Source organism: Scyliorhinus canicula, chromosome 1, assembly GCF_902713615.1.
Source record: "Scyliorhinus canicula chromosome 1, sScyCan1.1, whole genome shotgun sequence".
NCBI classification, from domain to species: Eukaryota; Metazoa; Chordata; class Chondrichthyes; order Carcharhiniformes; family Scyliorhinidae; genus Scyliorhinus; species Scyliorhinus canicula.
In genome coordinates, this window is record NC_052146.1 from 202923167 (window position 1) to 202943557 (window position 20391).

Consider the following 20391-nt stretch of genomic DNA (forward strand, 5'->3'; position numbering starts at 1 on the left):
CTTTAATCGACTTACAACTGAGCCTGCCTGCGACCAGAAGAACTGAGGGCAGACTCACAAGACCGTAGCACTTTATACTTCTGGTAGTGGGAGGGGCCATGGGCGGAGCCAAGGGTGGAGCCCTGTACAAGCTCCTCATCTCCCCATGTGGGCAGAGCCGTGCAACGGATAACAGATGGAGCCCACAGAGACACAGTGATACACAGTGTGAATTATGCATTATACATTCACCACAGGTTTCACCCCCACAATCCAAAGATGTGTAGGTTATGTAGATTGGCCACACCAAATTGCTCCTTTATTGGAAAAAATAATAAGAATTGGGTACTCTAAATTTTTTTTAAAAAGGAGTGTGGCTGCACTCTACAGCAGTTTCAAATTCCTAGGGGTGCACATCACCAAAAATCTATCCTGGTCCACTCACGTCGACGCTATCATCAAGAAAGCACAACGGCGCCTATACTTCCTCAGGAAACTAAGGAAATTCAGCATGTCCACATTAACCCTTACCAACTTTTACAGATGCACTATAGAAAGCATCCTATTGGGCTGCATCACAGCCTGGTATGGCAACTGCTCGGCCCAGGATCGCAAGGAACTTCAGAGAGTTGTGAATACCGCCCAGTCCATCACACGAACCTGCCTCCCATCTATTGATTCCATCTACACCTCCCGCTGCCGGGGGAAAGCGGGCAGCATAATCAAGGATCCCTCCCACCCGGCTTACTCACTTTTCCAACTTCTTCCATCGGGCAGGAGATTCAGAAGTCTGAGAACACGCACGAACAGACTCAAAAACAGCTTCTTCCCCACTGTCACCAGACTCCTAAATGACCCTCTTATTGACTGACCTCATTAACACATCCTGTATGCTTCAACCGATGCCAATGCTTATGTAGTTACATTGTATATCTTGTGTTGCCCTATTATGTATTCTCATGTATTTTCTTGAATTGTTTAATTCCCTTTTCTTCCATGTACTGAATGATCTGTTGAGCTGCTTGTAGAAAAATACTTTTCACTGTACCTCGGTACACGTGACAATAAAAAAATCCAATCCAATCCAATCCATAGTGATACTCGAATGGCAGCCCAGGTTATGTTTCTCCACTGGATACTCTGACAACAGTCCAGTGTTGTAGCAATTTTCCTTGTTCACTTTCGAAACACTTGAGACCTAGAGCTTACACGATTCCACATTGCTCTTCCAACGCAGATAATCGGGCTTTCTGAAGGGGCACCCAGCAGCAGTAAATGGAAGAAATGTCATAGTTTGAGCTATCCCTCAGTGATATGCCTCACCCGATCACTCCTCTCGACTCTTCTGGGTAGGCAGTGGTGTAGTGGTATTGTCACTGGACAACAGCGCCGGCTCTAGGGTTGCTGGCGCCCCGGGCAAGCTGAACTTCGGCGCCCTTAGGGGGGGGGGGGGGCGGGCGGGGCCAGGGGGGGGGGGGGGTGGGGGGGGGGGGCGGGGCCGAGGGGGGGCGGGGCCGAAGGGGGGGCGAGGCCGGGGAGGGGCGGGGCCGGGGAGGGGCGGGGCGGGGGGGGCGAGGCCGAGGAGGGGCGGGGGGGCGAGGCCGAGGAGGGGCGGGGGGGCGGACTCGAGAGGGGGGCGGACCCGAGGGGGGGCGGACGCGGGGGGCGGACCCGAGGGGTGGGGCGGACGCGGGGGGCGGACCCGAGGGGGGGGGGGCGGACCCGAGAGGGGGGCGGACACGCGGGGGGGCGGACCCGAGAGGGGGCGGACACGCGGGGGGCGGACCCGAGGGCGGGGCAGGGGGGCGGACCCGAGGGCGGGGCGGGGGGGACTGAGCGGGGGGGCGGACCGAGCCGGGGGGCCGCCCTGGGGGCGGGCGGCCACCGCGCATGCGCTGGTTGGCACCGGCCCAACTGCGCATGCGCGGGACCCGAGTCTCTGGCGCCCCCCGAGCACATGGCGCCCCGGGCAGTCGCCCGAGTTGCCGGTGCCTTGAGCCGGCCCTGCTGGACAATAATCCAGAGACCCAGGGCAATGCTCTGGGGACCCAGGTTTGTGTCCCACCATGGCAGGCGGTGGAATTTGAATTCAAAATTGGAAATTAAAAGTCAATGAAACCATTGTCGATTGTTGTAAAAACTCATCTAGTTCACCAATATCCTTTAGGGAAGGAAATCTGCAATCCTTACCTGGTCTGGCCTACATGTGATGCCAGACCCACAGCAACGTGGTTGGCTCTTAACCATCCTGCCCCTGAAATACCTCGGCAAGCCACTCATAGAACATAGAACATACAGTGCAAAAGGAGGCCATTTGGCCCATCGAGTCTGCACCGACCCACTTGAGCCCCAACTTCCACCCTATCCCCGTAACCCAATAACCCCTCCTAACCTTTTTGGTCACTAAGGGCAATTTATCATGGTCAATCCACCTAACCTGAACGTCTTTGGACTGTGGGAGGAAACCTGAGCACCCAGAGGAAACCGCGCAGACACGGGGAGAACGTGTAGACTCCGCACAGACAGTGACCCAGCGTGGAATCGAACCTGGGACCCTGGCGCTGTGAAGCCACGGTGCTATCCACTTGTGCTACCATGCTGCCCCACTCAATTCAAGGAAGGTTAGCGATGGGCAATAAATGTTGGCCCAACCAGCGACGTCCACATCCCATGATAACTCACAATATGCCAGACGATATGCAAGGTCAAACAGCATTAGATATGCACCAATATGGAGACAGGTTAGATAACAGAAGACAGGCAAGCTACATTTTCAAATAGGAAGTAGTGGAAGGGTGTTTAGGCAGAGCAAGGTCTAACATGTGACTAAGGAAACAGTACCCCCTCCTGGCAAGATGTAGACGGTCACATGGTGGTAGACTGTGTGTAGTAGAATCTAGCAGAGATCAGCATGGGGACACTGCCCATGCAAGGCTGTAGAGATGTATGGAGTTATGGGGTAACAATAAACAGTTTATGTTCAACCGTATAAGCCTTCAGACATCTTAGTGAGACCCAAACAATCTTACAACAGAAATGGGAGGACAAGACACGTTGACCACACATGCATCTGACAGCAAAAGGAGGAATAACTTGGATTTACTTCCCCTAAAGCAGAGTAAGTGTCGAGGGTTTTAAAATTATTAGTTGGGAAACCTATTTCCTTTGATTGGGGAGTGAGTTGGGGTTGCGGAACCCCAATTGCAATTGGTGACAAGGAATATAGAGGGTGCAAAAACTAGACTGCAATCAAAACCAATGAGAAACGGGAAGAAAACAATGGTTGAAGAAATATCTACGAATATTGCAAAAGCCAGGACAGTGTGCAAACTCCAAAATGGCTGACAGCACCTACAAATGGCATCTTAAATAGCCACTCGATTACTTCAGTGCAACTCTGGAAGTATACAGAGAACATGGCATCACGAGATAATTATCAGAATTTCTGAAGCATTAACAAGGGCATTGCAAGAAAAGGTCCGATTGTTTTTCACTGTTGAAAATATGACCTGGCTGCAGAACACAATCCTTTGGAGAATGTGAAATAAAAGCCATTAGGAACAAAGGGTATGTTGTATTCACTAAGCTTTTGCAACGCCATTTTTCGACAAGCTCTGGGCAAATTGTCTGTAAAAGAAATCGCCTGTGGAGAATTTACACTTGCAAGTTGCTCACAAATGCCTGTGTCTTTTGGAACTGGCACTCTGCCAACTATGAAGCGTAAAGTTCAGTGGAACATAAGACATTCAAAACTGAAGATTGCTATCCAATGATTAAGTATCCAAAGCAAAACTTTTTAGGGAGGCGCCAACCTCCTATTGGTAGGCAAACAAAGCAACACACTACTGTTTCATATTGGCTATTTATAACTATTTTGTCTGTAAAATATGTAAATTAAGTTATTACTGTCAATATAATTCCAATCAAATTGATCAAATTCCACTGTGGGCCACCTCTAGTGAAATGGATCACAAATTTAAGTAAATTTACTACAGTTATTTAGAAATTTTTTGCAAACTGTTTGTTAAAAATAACACTCAGCAGAATTTCAACCAGTTCACAAAGGGTCTCCTCAGACCATTTTAGCTACTGAAAAATGTCAGTCCCAGGAATCGCAGGAAATATAGTGCACGATTCTCCCAAAAGAGAACAAAGTCCCTGAGCGAACGGGTTTAGTCGTTTGTTTCCCGGCGCTTGCAATGCTGAGACTTTTCAACGTGCCTTTGCACAGTGGGGAGCTCCGCTTGCAGAAACTCCTCATTGTGGTGAGAGATTAGGACACCATTTTTAAATGCCATCCCAATCTCCAAGGCCCCCGACCTACCCCCGCAGCTCGAACGCACTATGGGAGGGTCCTCATCCCCCCCACCAAACTCAGGCAACCCCGACCCGATCACGCACGCAAAGAAAATGGCAGCTTGGCAATGCCAGCTGTCAGTGCCACCTGAGCAGTGCCAGGCTGGCACCAAGGTGGCACCAGTAATGCCACCCAAAGGACACGCAGCTGGGGGCTTCTGTTCCCTGGGAGGTCTGCATGAGCACCGTTCCATCTGGTCCCCATTTGTGGGGGCCAGTGCTGAACGAGGCACGCTCGAGATCTCTGTGGCGAAGAGACTGAATCCCAAAGCCTCAGATACCCCGGGAATCTGCACATTAGGGGAAGGCTTACTGCCTTTCTCTAATATGCAGATTTGCCAAAAAGCGGTCCCGCCCATTGTGGATGAGGTTCACATCACGTCTCCGGAGATCGTATTGAATGTCGCGAGGCGTGGCCAGCTCAGTGGATCCCAGGAGTGGGGTCTCCCGGCTTTCATCAGCCACGCTGCGGTGAGCTGCTTTTCGGGAGCAGCATGGCCACTGGATTTCGCCCATAGTCACAAGTTCAGGGAAACCGGCAAAAAGAAAAACCACTGAAGGAGAGATGTGGTGTAATTTTCTGGATAGCTTGCACCACTCCACCCCTCGTCTCACTAAAATGTTCGCTCACATCAAACTGCCCATGAATGTGGGGAAAATTGCTGGATTTGCGATGTAAGTACAAATTAATCTACACGCAGACATTTAGGGCTGTTATTTCATGGTAACCGTGTTAATTATGTGATTTATGGTTCCAGGACATATTTCAAACGTAAGAGGCACAGAAAAGGAAGCCATTGAAAGAGTGCAATCGCATCCTGCAGATAGCAAGTTCTTGTGAATTGTTCATTTTGGAAGGAAGAATAAAAAAAGCATATTATGTAAATAGTGAGAGATTGCAGAGCTCTGAGATTCAGGGAGATGTGGGTGTCCTCGTGCATGAATCACAAAAACTAGTATGCAGGTATAGCAAGTAATGAGGAAAATTAATAGAATGTTATCATTTATTGTGAGAGGAATTGATTGCAAACGTAGGGGGTTATGCTTCAGTTATGCAGAGCAGTGTAGAGACCATATCTGGAGTAGTGTGTGCAGTATTGGTCTCCTTATTTAAGGAACAATGGAAATGCAGTAGAAGTAGTTCAGATAAGATTTATTAATCGAACACCAGTAATGGGTGGGTTGTGTTACGAGGAACGGTTGGAAAGGTTAGGCTTGTATCCATTAGAGTTTAGAAGAATAAGAGGCAACTTGATTGAAACATATAGGGCGCAATTCTCCGGAAAAACTTTGAAGTGCGGTAACAAGCGGGAACTGCCGCGAGCTTCCTGCCGCTTGGCCGGCAATGCTATTCAATGTTAATTGATCCACTTATTGAAGCTCTACACGTTTCTCGCCGCAAATGAAGGGTCGCCAGCCGATTCACCGGCACCGCGCTTGCCAAGCCCCCGCTAATAAAGTTGAGCAGCACTTGCTCAGCCAACCCCAGCCAGCTCACACCAATAGCACCCAGAAGACCAGCCCCAAGATTCGGGGATGCAGATCTGGGGAGGCTGCTAGACGCAGCGGAAGGGAGGAGGGATGCCCTGTCCCCATATGGTCCTGGAGGGTCAGCCATAGGGCAGCCAGAGCTGCCTGCGATGAGGTGGCGGTGGCTCAGAGCGCCAGGAGTATGACCAGGGTGACTGGCCTCCAGTACAAAAGGTCAACGTCCTACACCTGGTAGCACGAGTGAGTAGACATCCAAGCTCAAACCCCCCACCCCCGCCCTCCCCCTCCCGCTCTCCCCCGGAGACCTATCCGCCCTCACGCGAGCATCCACCTCCAACTCCCCATGCGACCGCCAAACCTCTCTCCACGCCCCTCTCTCTTCAACCCCTTCCGCAACACTTCCTTCACACCTCTCCCCACCACTGTGAACCACACGTATGGCTAATGATACCTGTCTGTGTCGCCTCAGCAAAAGCTCTCCCACAATTGCCAGGAGGACCCAGACTGGCAGTGGTGTGCTGGACATAAGAATCCTAACCACCTTCGAGGAGCATGCCCTGGTGGTGACTGGTGTGGCCGAGGACAGGTCCATCATCAACGCGGAGACTGGCGGACGCTGCAGAGGTGAGGAACCACCAGGCTCCACCCGGTAGACCTGTCAAACGTGAGCTATTATTGCCTTACTGACTTGACCACATATCCATTCAGCCACAGGTCCTCCAGCCGACGGCTCCGGCCCACCCCCGGGCGGCCCCCTCTCCAGCCTCCCAGGAGAACACCTTGAAGGAAAGCTCCGAGGATGCCATCATAATAGTTGCAGTACAGCCGTCATCCCCACCTTCCACCAGCGCAGATACACGTACCTCGGTGGAAAATGTCACTGGTCAGGCTTCTGGGGCACACAAGACATTTAGAGGGAGATGTCAGCATCACTCCAGCAGATCCATAGCGATTGTTGGATTCCCAGAGGCCACAGGCGCAGGAAATGTCACCGGCAACGAGTGGTCCCGAGGCCAACACTGCTAGGGTGGAAAACACAGTAGAGAGCCTGGTGCACGCCGTCGGCGCCATTAGTGAATGTGTCTGAGGCGTTGCGCAGTTGGTGACAGCATGGGTCTAGACAGAATGTCAGCCTCGCTGGGGGATGTGACCCAGTAATAGGCCGATCTTGGTGAGGTGCTGCATTACATTCCTGATGTCAGATGGGAATGGCCGAGGTGCTGCGGAGCTTGTCTCAGTCACAGGTGGGCATCGCCAAGCAACTGCAGAGCATGTCCTAGTCACTGAGGAGCATCGCCGAGGGCGTCAACACCATGGGGAGCCATAAGGGATGGCAGTTGGTGGGGGTTATGGGTCGTCAATGGGGCAGACGGGTAGGGCACGTGATGCCCCGGAACGGATACACGTGATCCAGGGATTGGCATGCTGGTGCTGTGCGCGGTTGCGCCGCCCCCCCCCCCCCCCATTCCCATGGCGGCCACTGAATCGAGAACCAGTGCCCACTGTGTAAAAATAAGGGGTCACTCATTTAAGTAAGAGGTGAGGATAATTTCTTTCCCTCAGAGGGTTGGGAATCTCTGGGACTCTCTTCCACAAAAGGCAGTGGAAGCAGAGTCTTTGAGTATCTTTAAGGCCGAGCCAGATAGTATCTTGATTGACAAGGTGCTGGTGAGAGCTTACAATCAGATCATCCATGATCTTATTGAATGGCAGAGTTGGTTTGAAGGCCCAGTGGCCTACTCCTACTCCGAATTCATATGTTTTTATCTGTGTACTCTGGAGGCTCTTTTAAAATGTTTACTTTTTTTAAAAACTTTTTCTTCCTGTTTTTTTCCCTCTCTTTCTTAATCCACCCACCCCATGCAAATTTCACCGTTTCCAGGATCAGAATATAGCTTTTAGGGGACTGGGCTTCACGTCCACATTCCGAACCCCCAAAATGGTGCTGAGCACAGTCCTCCAGAATGTTTCCAGCTTCGGGTCGGACCAAAACATGCGTAGATGATTTACAGGGCCCCTCCCACATCGCTCACAGAGATCCTCCACTCCTTCGAACAACCGGCTCATCCTAGACTTTGTAAGGTGCGCCCTATACACTAACTTCAGCTGTATCAGCCCCAGCCTTGCGCATGAAGTCCAGGCATTTACCCTCCTCCAGCACCACCCTCAACTCCTCCTCCCACTTCGCCTTACCCCGTCAATGGACACCCCATCCCCCTCCAAAAACCTCCCATAAATTGCCGAGACAAACCCCCGTCTCCAAATCCCCAGCTTCCCGCACTGCCTCCAGCAGCGAGGAGACACGCGCCATCAGGAAGGTGGGGATGACTTTCCTTGCAACGTCCCACACCTACATATACCTGAAACTTTCGCCCCGTGCCAGCCCAAACTCTCGCCCAACTCCTCCAAACTCACTTTTTGGTTCTAATTTGACTACAATTCAACCCATTTCCTTCTTAGACATTTTCTCTATTTCTTTGTCTATCCTTAAATTTAATTGGTTAAGGCGATAGACCATTGGACCTAAAGTTCATGAGGTCCCAGATGCTCCACTATCCTCATTGCACGAAAAGCAGCAGTAATTTGAGGTGCAAAAATATACGATCCGAAGGGTGAAACAAAAGAAAATACAATTTTAGGTGCTTAGCACGAGGTACCATGCTTCAATAATTTTTGGACCAAAATATTTTGTTTGTGGCATTTAGGATATTAAATTAAATAATCTACTTACTCAGAGTCTTGCAGATATCAACGACTGCCCTGAAGACCACAGAAGAGAAACTAACTTTTAATCTCACTGTCTTCATATTAGGCAGTTGTAATTTTAATGATTTATGCTGTGGCGTGTACAACAATTTTGCGTCAGCTTGGATTCCATATTTGTCCAGCGTCCAATGAGTCTTCAAAAGCCAACACTTTTTCTTTTCCCACCAAAGGGCATGGTCTGACCAGTCTTGGGGTACCACTGTAACAAAGAAAACAAAGTATCTACTTAATGCACGCCCCTATACATCAAAATCAATCCTTCTCAAAATTGAAATAAACGAGCCTTGGGATGGGATTTTCTACCCCTTCCGGGATAGAGTAGGGGCTGGTTTAGCTCACAAGGCTAAATCGCTGGCTTTTAAAGCAGACCAAGCAGGCCAGCAGCATGGCTCGATTCCCGTACCAGCCTGCCCGGACAGGCGCCGGAATGTGGCGACTAGGGGCTTTTCACAGTAACTTCATTGAAGCCTACTCGTGACAATAAGCGATTTTCATTTCATTTCATTTCATCTTCCGGAGCAAACCACACAGACATGGGGAGAACGTGCAGACTTTGCACAGACAGTGATCCAAGCCGGGAATCAAACCTAGGACCCTGGCACTGTGAAGCAACAGTTCTAACCACTGTGCTACCATGCCGCCCAGAGAGCCATTAGCCAGGTTTACATCCCTCTTTATTTCTATTTCGAATAATTTCATTTCCTCAGAAGTTGTATTTTTAAAATTCAGAACCTTTCAGAACCTCAGGATGCCCCAAGGCTATTTTTGATAATGATGACACTATTTTATGGTGAAAAAGAAACTAATTGTGGCTTCCCAAGAACGCGACGGCATGGATTTAAACTAATTGGCATGAGACACAGTAAGTGGTTAAAGTCTGGAATGCTCTGCCTGAGAGACTGTGGTGGAGGCAGGTTCAACTGAAGCATTCAAAAGGGAATTACTGTTATCTCTAAAGGAAGAAGGTGCAGTGTTACGAGAGGTTGGAGGGGATAGGTAATGGCACTATAATAATAATAATAATAATCTTTATTGTCACACATAGGCTTACATTACCACTGCAATGAAGTTACTGTGAAAATCCCATCGTTGCCACACTCCGCCGCCTGTTAGGGCAAACAGAGGGAGAATTCAGAATGTCCAAATTCACCTAACAGCACATCTTCCGGGACTTGGGGTAGGAAACCGGAGCACCCGGGAGGAAACCTACACAGACACGGGAAGGATGTGCACACTTCGCACGGACAGTGACCCAAGCCGGGAATCGAACCTGGGACCCTGGTGCTGTGAAGCAGCAGTGCTAACCACTGTGCCGCCCACTAAGTCAATTGCTCATTCCGGAAGCAGGCACGATGGGCAGAATGACGCTTCTATGCTGTGACGATTCTGAGATTCCCAACAGGTCTAACAGAATAAAACCTGAAAAAATTCCACGTCTGTACTATATTTATACTTCCCCTTGAGGTGCCAAAAGAAACAGCATTGCTCCTTAGGGTCCCACAGAATATTTGCCTCCCAATTTACCAATTCTCCTCCTCCTGCATCTCCATTTGCCACAATTTCCCATGCACTGGTAGAGTGTCATCCTATCCAGGATGAGTGGAAAGCAGAATACCGGCACGTCCTGAGACTCGGGAATTGAATCTAATTTCTTGAGCAATTGCCGAGTTTCCTACAAACCTTGCACCCAAACACCCAACAAAGCTTTCAGGGTAGATTTTCCTGGATTTAGCTCAAAAACAGCAGCTGAAAAATTGTTGTAATACACCAAAAAAAGAGCACCACTGCTGCCTCTCAGCGCCAGGGATTCGGGTTTAATTCCTGTCTTGATGACTGTGCGCAGTTTGCACATTCTCCCAGTGTCTGCGTGGGTTTCCTCTGGGAGCTCCGGTTTCCTCCCACAGCCCAAAGATGTGCAGGTCTGGGGTTGCGGGGAGAGTGGGCCTAGGTAGGGCACTCTTTCAGAGGGTCGGCGCACACTCCATGAGCCGAATGGCCTCCTTCTGCATGGTAAGGATTCTAGAATTTAACCCCATTAGGCTTGTGCACTAAAATTTCCTTTTAAAAAAAAATAAATTTAAGGACCCAATTCTTTTTTTTCAAATTGAGGAGCAATTTAGCCTGGCTAATCTACCTACCCCACGCATCTTTGGGCTGTGGGGGTGATATCCACGCTGACACGGGGAGAATGTGCAAACTCCACACGGACAGTAACCCAGGAGCTCGGATCGAACCCAAGTTCTCGGTGCTGTAAGGCAGCCGTGCTAACCACTGCGCCACTTTGCCGCCTGTGCAGCAAAATTCCCTTCATGTTTTTTTCGGTTGGTGCACTGGACTCCTCCTGTAGACAGTTCAGTTCAGTGACACGCAAATAAATATCAATTGGCTATGCACACCGATTTCATGCAATAACCCTGTGCAGAGATTGGGACCAGACTCATAAACAATCTGGAACTATTGCATTGATACATTTTTGAATGGCACATAAATCACACATTGTTTTGGGGAGTTGTACTCTGGAAAATTACATTTCTAATTAACTTCAAAAGGCTCATTATCAGATAAAACTGTGTGCCAAGTCACGTTCCCTCTTGGTATTCCGAAATCACTCCTGTATAATTATATCTGAGGATAATCAAAGTCATTTTTAGCAATAGCACCTGCCTAAACTGGAGCTGATAGATTCTCTAGCATCAGCCCCTTCAATAATGATGCCATTGCTTCAGAAGCTTAGACAACCTACAGTAGGTGCCTTAAAGCACTGTATAGGTACCACCTGCGGTGCTTTGACAAGGTCCTCTAAATTTGATGGCAAGAAAGACGGTCCAACAGCAGCATACTCTCGCAAGCCAGCTTGCCCAGCAGCCAGGCGGGACACGTAGTTTGCATACCTGAACATCAGACTCCCAAAGAAAGTGTTCTATTTGAGACTCATGACAGGAGAGTCACAGGGGGACAGTGGAAATACTTTAGGGATGTCCTCAAAGCATTGCTGAAGAGATCAAACATCCCCACTCACTCATGGGAGACACTGGCTCATCCGGGAAGACACCAAAGAAATTGAGGAACTTTGTCAGGCATGTGCAATTGTGAAGTCGAGGCATTGGAGGGAGACTGCAACCCACCCACCCAACCCTTCAAGCACCACCTGTCCAGCACATGACAGGGACTGCAAATCCCGCATGGGAAATTATCTGCCATCTCAGAACCCATCGAGCAGGAGTGGAAGCAAGTCATCCTTGGTATCGGGGGACTGCCTAAGAAGGAGAAGACAATGCTAACTCTAATATCTCAGAACACTCATGTTTCTGTGCTGTATTCCTACGACCAATAGTACATCTCAAAATGCAATTCCAATTATTTTATAAAAAGATTGCTCCCAAAGTTCAAGAGCCTGACACAGCATGTTTCAGGCACACTCTTCCCAAAGGTCTTTGCGTCAGTGCTCTCTAAAATGATCAGCCCTTAGTTAATCGCTGTGCAGAGCACATAAATAGTTTATGCAACAAATGCATGTGGGGTCCAGAATAGCAGGCAATGACTCTTTCTAATACATTGAATACAAAATGTAAGCACCATGAGTGAATCTTCATTAATATCCATCACTTTAAATTGGATCATCATTGGACACAAACATCCTATCATGTTATGAACAGTGTATTATCTTGCTGCTAAGACACAGAATTAAATATTGCAGTGGATCACCAAAGCAAAAACTAATTGGTGTTACACAGTTTACCCATAACAATCACTTAATTCGTTCTCCATGTTTCAAGACCCTTCCATATTCTGCACCATTCAAAATGCCTGTGTTGACATACCAGAATCAAAGATTCAAACACCATGGAACCTCACCTGCAGAACTTTCTCATGTGGTGTTTTTGCCTGGAACTCTTTTGCTTGTACAAATATGCATTATTTAAGATGATTCATTAAACCACAAGTACTGGAACACAGATTATCTAATGGAAAACCCCAGACTTGCCAGTTGAACCTTCCAAATAATTTTCCTCCAATTATCTTTGGCAAGAGCCCAGAACTAAAGTTGTGAGACATTTACTCTCATTACAATTGCTTCTGGTTAAATTCTATTTGGCTTCCTAATAGAAACAGAAGTAGCTGAAAGAATCTTCCTTGGCAGCTGGAACTCTCTGAGGTTGAAGTGGCAATATGCTCATCATCTGCAATGCCCACATCCTGTGAATGAAGAAATATGGAAAAACTGATGCAGAGATGGAGATAGATAGGCAATGCCATGAAGGTGGAAGTAGACAGACTTTGTCATGGGGATCACATGGGGTCAGAAGCTCGGTTGTAGACTGACTGTTTCAGCCTGCAACAGCAGCCAGGAATGGGGATGAAACTGATGGGTGAGCTGGAATGGGTCTTGTGATGGGAGTGCTGAAGGCAATGGCTTCTGGCTTCCCCATGTTAATTGCAGGACATTGTGGCTGATCGAGGACTGGATGTCAAGACAAGCAACCTGACAACACAGGACAGAGGAGGGGTGGAGGGAAGTCATGGTGAGGTAGGGCTAAGTGTGATCAATTTATGTTTGGTTTCAAAGGACCATGAGAAGTCAGAAACAGGGGGTGGCCAATGGTAGAGATCTGGGGTCTCCAGAGGTAATGTTGCAGGGCATGGAAGAGAAGCTTTTGCAGGAGGTTCTGTGTTGTAAGAGGCTAATAGGAGCTGATGACTGAATCATAAATTATAAACACACTTAAATTAACACTGAATGCAACATATTATCCACTAGGAACATAGATGTGTCAGGTAATCTTGCCGGAAAATTGTCCTGTTATTTACTGTCAAATGCATGAATTATCTGTTTAAAGAAAGAATGAAGCATTTTTAATGTTATTTTGATGCCTAGAAATAAGCACACACAACAACTATTTGAGCATTGGCAATCTCCTCCTTCTGTCCAGTAAATCTCTATGATTTTATGAATTACAAATGTGGACTCTCATCCCTTCGGGTTGTGAATTGTTTTGGGAGACTTTAAAATGTCAAATGTTTAATTTTCTTAGTTCTCCTTTCTACCTCTTTTATTTCCTCTCTCTTAATCCAATCTTTCTTTCCCTCTCTTTATTTCTCTTTCTGTACCTGGTTTGACGTTGAAATCACTGCTCTTTAATTCATCCCCCTTCTCAGCCTTTCCACTATTTATTTCTCAACCCTTTAATCTGTTTGATTGCAGAGAAATACTGTGTCTTATTGATCAGCAAGACTCTTAGGGCCAGCCATTACCGCCAAGAGGACTTACATGGGCCACAGTGCCCAAATAGGAAGCCTCCCCCCACACTCTCCCCCCATGGCAAGTCGGCAAGAAGGCCACCCCGGTTTACCAGGATGTCTCCCTACATGGAGGAGGGCCCACATGCCACAGGTAAAGAGCCAGTGGTTGCGGGAAGAAGCCCTTAATTGGCCACTTATGTTGCACAACTAGCCTCTTTTTGGGATGGTCATTCTTCACTTTCCCCACAACTGACGGAATACCATGTTGGTGGGGAGTTGGGCACATGACCCATCATATTCTCCTGCTGTTTTTGGCCACTACCCACTCTCTGCCCCCAAACCCATTGGTTCCCAATCCATTTCTGGAGATCCAATATAACCCAGCCCATCAAGTTCTGAAAACACTCAGCAGGTCATACAACATTTACGGAGAGCACAGGCAAGTCAGCATAGTGGGTTCAGACCTTTTGGAAGATTTTGAATATTGCTTCTCACAGCATCAGATTTATGTATGTACACATAGCTCTACCTCTTGTGTATATTGTTGTAAAAGCAAAACAGGGGGGCACACATCTTTATTACGAGCTCCTGAACATCAACTAAACTATGTCTAGACTTCAGAATACTGTTTTGCAAGTGTTTTACCGTCAAAATTAGCAATAATAAATGGGGATTAGTGACTTTATAACGGCAATATAAAATCATTGAGATTACAGCACAGAAAAAGCCTATTCAGCTCACCACGCCGGTGTTAATGGTAGGTTTTCAATCGGATCTACTCTAATTGCACAGTTTGATCAAAGCTGAGTCATTCCAAATATAATTTTAAAAACAATAATTGTTCCTTTAATAATCATCTTCGTTCCAAGTTTTTACTGAATAATCTGTTATCCTAAACGTAATATGAGAACACATCAGAAAATTATTGCAAACTGATTGGGGTATATTCTCTGCGACACCATTCTTCTAAATCAATATAGACTGTTAGGATTTAAATATTTCACAAATGTACAATGCAAATTCTCCACAAGATTCATGTGAATGAATCGTTGAGACCTGCTTAGTTTCAAATTGTAGAGTGTCATCCATATAAATTCCATGGCCTGGACTTTTCAGATGTCGGGGTCTCACTTCCTGCCTGAGGAGTGTTGACTCCAAGTGCCCCACAACCATTTCACTCTCAAATAAACACTAAGTGAGTGCAGGCGGGACTTCCACTACTCATCAGGAGGAAGTTCCACCTCAGAGAGTTGCAGGCAGCTCTCCAGTCCCCGCAGCAACAAGAGCTGCAGTGGAATTGCATGAACACGTCTGAGACTAAAAGTCCGGGCACTCGAGGCCCAGGTAAGTTCAAGGGGTCCCAGGGCAGGGAAGGCATGTGAGAGAACGTGAAGGGGGCATCCAAGAGTTTCAGAGGAAAAGCAGAATGTCCAGAAGCCACCGGACCTTAAGTGAGAATGGAGGGAGGTTTGGAGGCCACAGGACCTTGAAGGGGGGAGGGGTCTTCAGAAGGTGGCTTCTGATGGAAATGCTGGCTCCGCCTTCTGCCCGAGTTTGTTGATTTTCAGCTTTTCCCCACGCAAGACCAATCTTCCTATCGGCCTAGAATTGAGACTGGGTGGGAAACAGCCCTTAAGGGGATCTTAACTGGGGAAAAGGGGGCTTCCCGTCTGAGGGCCTTGTCCACCTCAGCGTGAAATCGCTGTGTGGCGGTAAGCAAGAACCAAGAGGGAATCCCGTTGCTTCAGTTTCACACTTCCCTTTGCATTGCCTAAAATCTCAATGGCGGGGAAGCGTGAAATTCTGGCCCACACCTTCCTTCCTTACTATTGTTGGATCGTCAGAAAACACGGGAATCGTTAATTTTACATAATTTCAAATGCTCAGCGAAATTGTTTCTCCAATGGATGCTTAATTAAAAAATAGTTATGCAAGTTGTTTAAGTGCACTGTTTCAGCCAGGGAACACAGATGAAAAAGCAGTGCGGATTTACCCTGTAGATCTCTGCCCATTGTGCTACTGCAATATCTCCTCGATCTCCACTGAGTTATATCACTGGACTTGCATCTAAAGTAGGTGATAGAATCGTAACCAGAAAGCCTCAATGAGGGTGACCAGAAGCACAATTGTCAACCTTTCAGGCCTACTGCCTATTTCTCGTCCTGCTTTAATTCTGGCACATGGCCCAATCAATCAGAGAGTTGGCTGCGCCTTGAGTCTATCGGACCCATTCAAATGATCCAGAGTAGTAAATATTGGTGCACTGGACAGGCACAGCGCAGTTGATGGTTCCAAGCAAATTAATAATTTTAGATTGGAGATCAAAATATTTTTCCTAGTCAGTCAGAGGTATAAAAGCAGCTAGGGTGGGTAGATGGACATAAGGCACAGATCAGTAATGATCTCTTTGAATGGTGGAAAAGGCTCGAATGGCCTGCTTCCATCTCTGCATTCCGATAAACTAGCCAATTATCTGAGATTCCCTCTGTCCAGACACCTCAATGTGAGCACACACTGAGGAAAATAGACCGTAGTCTATTTGCATCCACCAAAATATTAAGGTTGAAGGGGTATATAAACTAATTATCCACCCTCATTGAATAGTATCACATTTAATTTATTCAGGACTTTATGACACTGGAACATCTCAAAGTGCTTGCCCCAGGGCATTGCTTTTGGAAATGCAGTGACTGTTGTTCAATAGAGAGACAGTCATTCTGTACCAGTCACTTTCCACATACAACCATGAAATGAATGACTATTCAGTAAGTGGTATTGTTGGAAGGAGGCACATTTATCAGGACGTTAGAATAACTGCTTGTTTTCAAAAGACATATTGCCCTGCAGCATCCACCTGAAGCAATGGAGGACATAGTTTAACGCCTCATTCAAAGGACGACATTTCAGACATAGCAGCACTCCCTCAGTTTTGCAATAGAGTAAATTTTTGAGTTCAAATCCTGGTGGAGAATTTCTGATCAAAGCAAAAATGCTGTCAAACTGACAGGTAACATAAAATTGCCATAATCCCAGATGACTATAGACTGCTTTTCCCTTTGAGAGGGAGAGCTGACCAGTGGTAATCTAACCTGAGGGTCACCATACCTCAGGCGAGGGGCAAGGTTGAAAAGGTGGCCCTTCATGAATAACCTCAGCCAGTAAAGGAATTGAACCCGCTCTGCTGGCCTCACTCTGCATCACAAATCAGCTGTCTAGCCAAGTGAGCTGAACCAGCACCCTGTCAAGCTGATACAGCAATGTAAAAGTTGATCATTCTCTGTGCTGGTTTGATCTTTTCCCAAAACAAAAGTCTAGTGCAATATATTGGCTTTAGGAAAGAAGATTTCTTCATTCTATGCCTAGTTGCAATAAATCCAACCTGCCTGATATCTACTGCCTCCAGGTGATCTAATATACCTGAGCACAAGCCCAGGAAAATTTTCCATCTTGCACTGAAGAAATCTGACAACAACCCATAAATCATAATGAGAGGTCCTTCGAGAAAAATTGTCAATGATTACTCATCAAAATAAATATGTCACAGTTTTAGGCTATAGTCGTGGTTCTTTAAGGGACAGGCCTTCATTATTCAGCCTTCTAACATGACTTGAACCCTGTGATTACAGCTGCCTTTGAAGACAAGTCAAATTGTTCTGTTATTGCTGGTATTCCAAGATCATTGCTGTACATCTTGTCTATTTCACTGAAAAACTAGCAATCATGTCTACATAAACAGAATGAGGACAAAGATGGTGTTGTGGCAGAAAATAGTTCCAAATCAATGCTACATTAAGCAGCAGCATTCTTTAGTTCCAAGGAATTACATTTATTTTCTAAGCAAGCTTTAAAAAGCTTAGTCATCATTATTCATAATGCATGACTCTTTCTGATCAACAATCTCCCTTAGTGACCCAACTATCTTCCTGCAGTGATGACTGATGCCATTGTGTTCACAGTGCTGGCCGTGAATCTTTACAAAGTACATTTTATGTTTTTGTTGATCTTTTGGCCTAACAATTGTAGCCACCGAAGTTGGCCATTCCCCAAATACAAAATGGAGGAACGCAAAGCTTGCAGGTTAAAATGGACAATGTTAACAGCACAAGCAGGCTGCACCAAGCCAATGTGTATTCTGTCTGCCAAGAGAGCAGACAGCACCGAAACGAACATTCTGCATACTAATGAGGCAATCTCCGGGATAGTTAACATAGTAATGGAACGATCCCAGGGACAATGGACACAAATAGAGAAGTGATTGCAACAGTGTATGGGAAACCAGACACCCCGGCACCAGCGGGGTTCGAAAACAAAGCACCTGAAGGCCCGCCCAGTAGCCAAGGAACAGCCTCAGTATTGGGGGGATTCAAACATATCGATTGGAAAGAGACCCAATCGATTCCCAGCAGGAAAAGGGTCCGCCCAAAAGGGCGCGAAGCCCTGGGACCTATAAAAGACAGGTCCCACACATAGTTTGTTCTTCTTAACCAGCCCTCCTCTCTGGACCAGCATCTCAACCAGCTTTTGCCAAAGAAGACCTTGAACGAGAGAGAGGAGAGGTTTGGGACAGCAGCCGCCAGCAAGTAAGTGTCTCATAACGATCGCTACCAGAGATAGACACTCCTGACCCCTTTTTAACCCGTACCAACCTGCAGTCTGCAGACCAGAGCAGAGCAAGAGGCCTTGTCCCCTGATCCGGCAGTTCCCTTTGAGATAAGTATTGGTTTATTTAGTGGTAGGAATAGTTTAATCCTCTTAGCGTGTGCATGGGTAGTATTATAATTGTATTGTAATAAACTCAGTTGTTTGAACTTACTAATTGGTGTATGGTTTTATTGCTTTGAACTTGACCTTGAAACTTGTGGCGGTATCTTAACGATACCTGACGATCCAGAGCTAAGTAACGAAACAGAGCCAAATTGAGTGTTAAGCACACTCACCCAGAACGAGCAACAAAATGCAATTAATAAAATCTTGTGCAAAAGATGTTTGAATAGATTTATTGTCAATACACAACAGAAAATTTCAACAGAATTTAATGGCATTGCGGTTTGCAAGCCCAACCATAACCTGCCACCTTGATCTTAAAATATTTCAATTGCTCCTTTAAATGAACAGCTACAAATCATGTTAGCACTTTCCTGCTATTAATGTGTGTATAATAGTCTCTACAATGCAAAGTCAGCAGTGATCTGCCTCAATGCTATCACGCAATTTTTTATTTCTAGTTGCACTCAAATAAGAAAATCCCAGGGATCCATAATGGCCCCACTACTCTTCCTTATCTACATGCTACCCCTTGGAGGCATATGTAGACATGAAGTCAGCTTCTGAATGCATGTTGACAATACTTAACCCTATCTCTGCATCACACCTCATCACTTCTACTGCCTCTGCTGTTAGATTGCTGGCCTGATACTCATTTCTGGATGAGCTGCAATCTGCTCCAGTTAAACACTGGGATGACCAAAACTATCCTTTTAGTATCTGCTGCAAAGACTACATCCTCACCATTGACTCCAGCCCATCCCCAGGCACTATTGTAAGTTGAATCAGACTGTTCCTAGTCCCAATGTCCTATTTGGCCATAGGTCATGCTTCTGTCCCCATACATTCTCTCTCACCAACTTTATCTACTTCTGCCTATGTAACATCAGCTACCTCTGTCCCCGCTTCAGTCTGAATGCCTTTGTCAACCCCAGACTTGACCATTCCAATCTGTTCTTGGTCTGCCTACCACCCTTCCCCCTCTTTCAATTCAGCCCTGCTGCCCACAGACAATTCTGCAACAGATCCCAATTAACATATCACCTCGTACCAATGGATTGGTACATCATTTATGGCTTGGCTTTTTGTATCTCCCTCAGCTCTCCACCCTTTTAGCACGCTGTTCCCCTGACTCTGTCCTTTCCCCTGGGACTTCAACTGTCCATCCCCCATCCTTTGGGAGAGAAAAAGTGAAAACTAGTACAAGTTAATACTGTTCTTTAGATACACGTTAAACACAAAATGTAGGTTTATATCATCAAAGGAGGGGCTAAAAATAGGGTGTGGTTTTCAAAATTTTACTTTGCTCAATATTTTTAAGGTTGACTATTGAGCTCATCAAGATACGAAATCTTGATGGTGGAAGTGGATCACTTGTGCATCCCCTTTCCAGAGTTGTTTATGAAACCTGGGTAATGCAGAAAAGACTTCCCTGCCGTTCTCACTAGCAGGATGTTTTAGTCCCGCTGACGGCGAACCCCCACCGCCAGGATGGATTCAATGCGAAATTCCATTGACAACGGCGGGATCAGCAGATTTCACCACCGGCCAATGGTGGGATGTCTCCCACCACCGAGAAACATGGAAACCCCCCCCCCCCCCCCCCCACACAGAATTTGTCAGTCCCTAATTACCTTGAGAAAGTGCTGATGGGTCTTCTCCTGGAGCCTTTACAGCGATGGTCTGCCTACAATGTGTTCAATAGGGAATTCCAGGACATTGACCCATTAACAATGGAATCAGATATAGGAGGGGGGGGGGGGGGGGGGGGCTGCAATCCTAGTGACCACCTCT

General features: G+C 46.8%; 1 protein-coding gene across 2 annotated transcripts in view; it reads right to left on the reverse strand.

Annotated features, from left to right (window-relative positions):
• Window positions 1–20391, reverse strand: part of fermt1 (fermitin family member 1) — a 114171-nt gene that overhangs the window by 81595 nt on the left and 12185 nt on the right. For both annotated transcript variants that reach the window (XM_038806298.1, XM_038806307.1), the window contains exon 3: window positions 8558–8791. In XM_038806298.1, the coding sequence (XP_038662226.1) occupies window positions 8558–8791 (234 nt within the window). The remainder of the gene's footprint in view (window positions 1–8557; window positions 8792–20391) is intronic.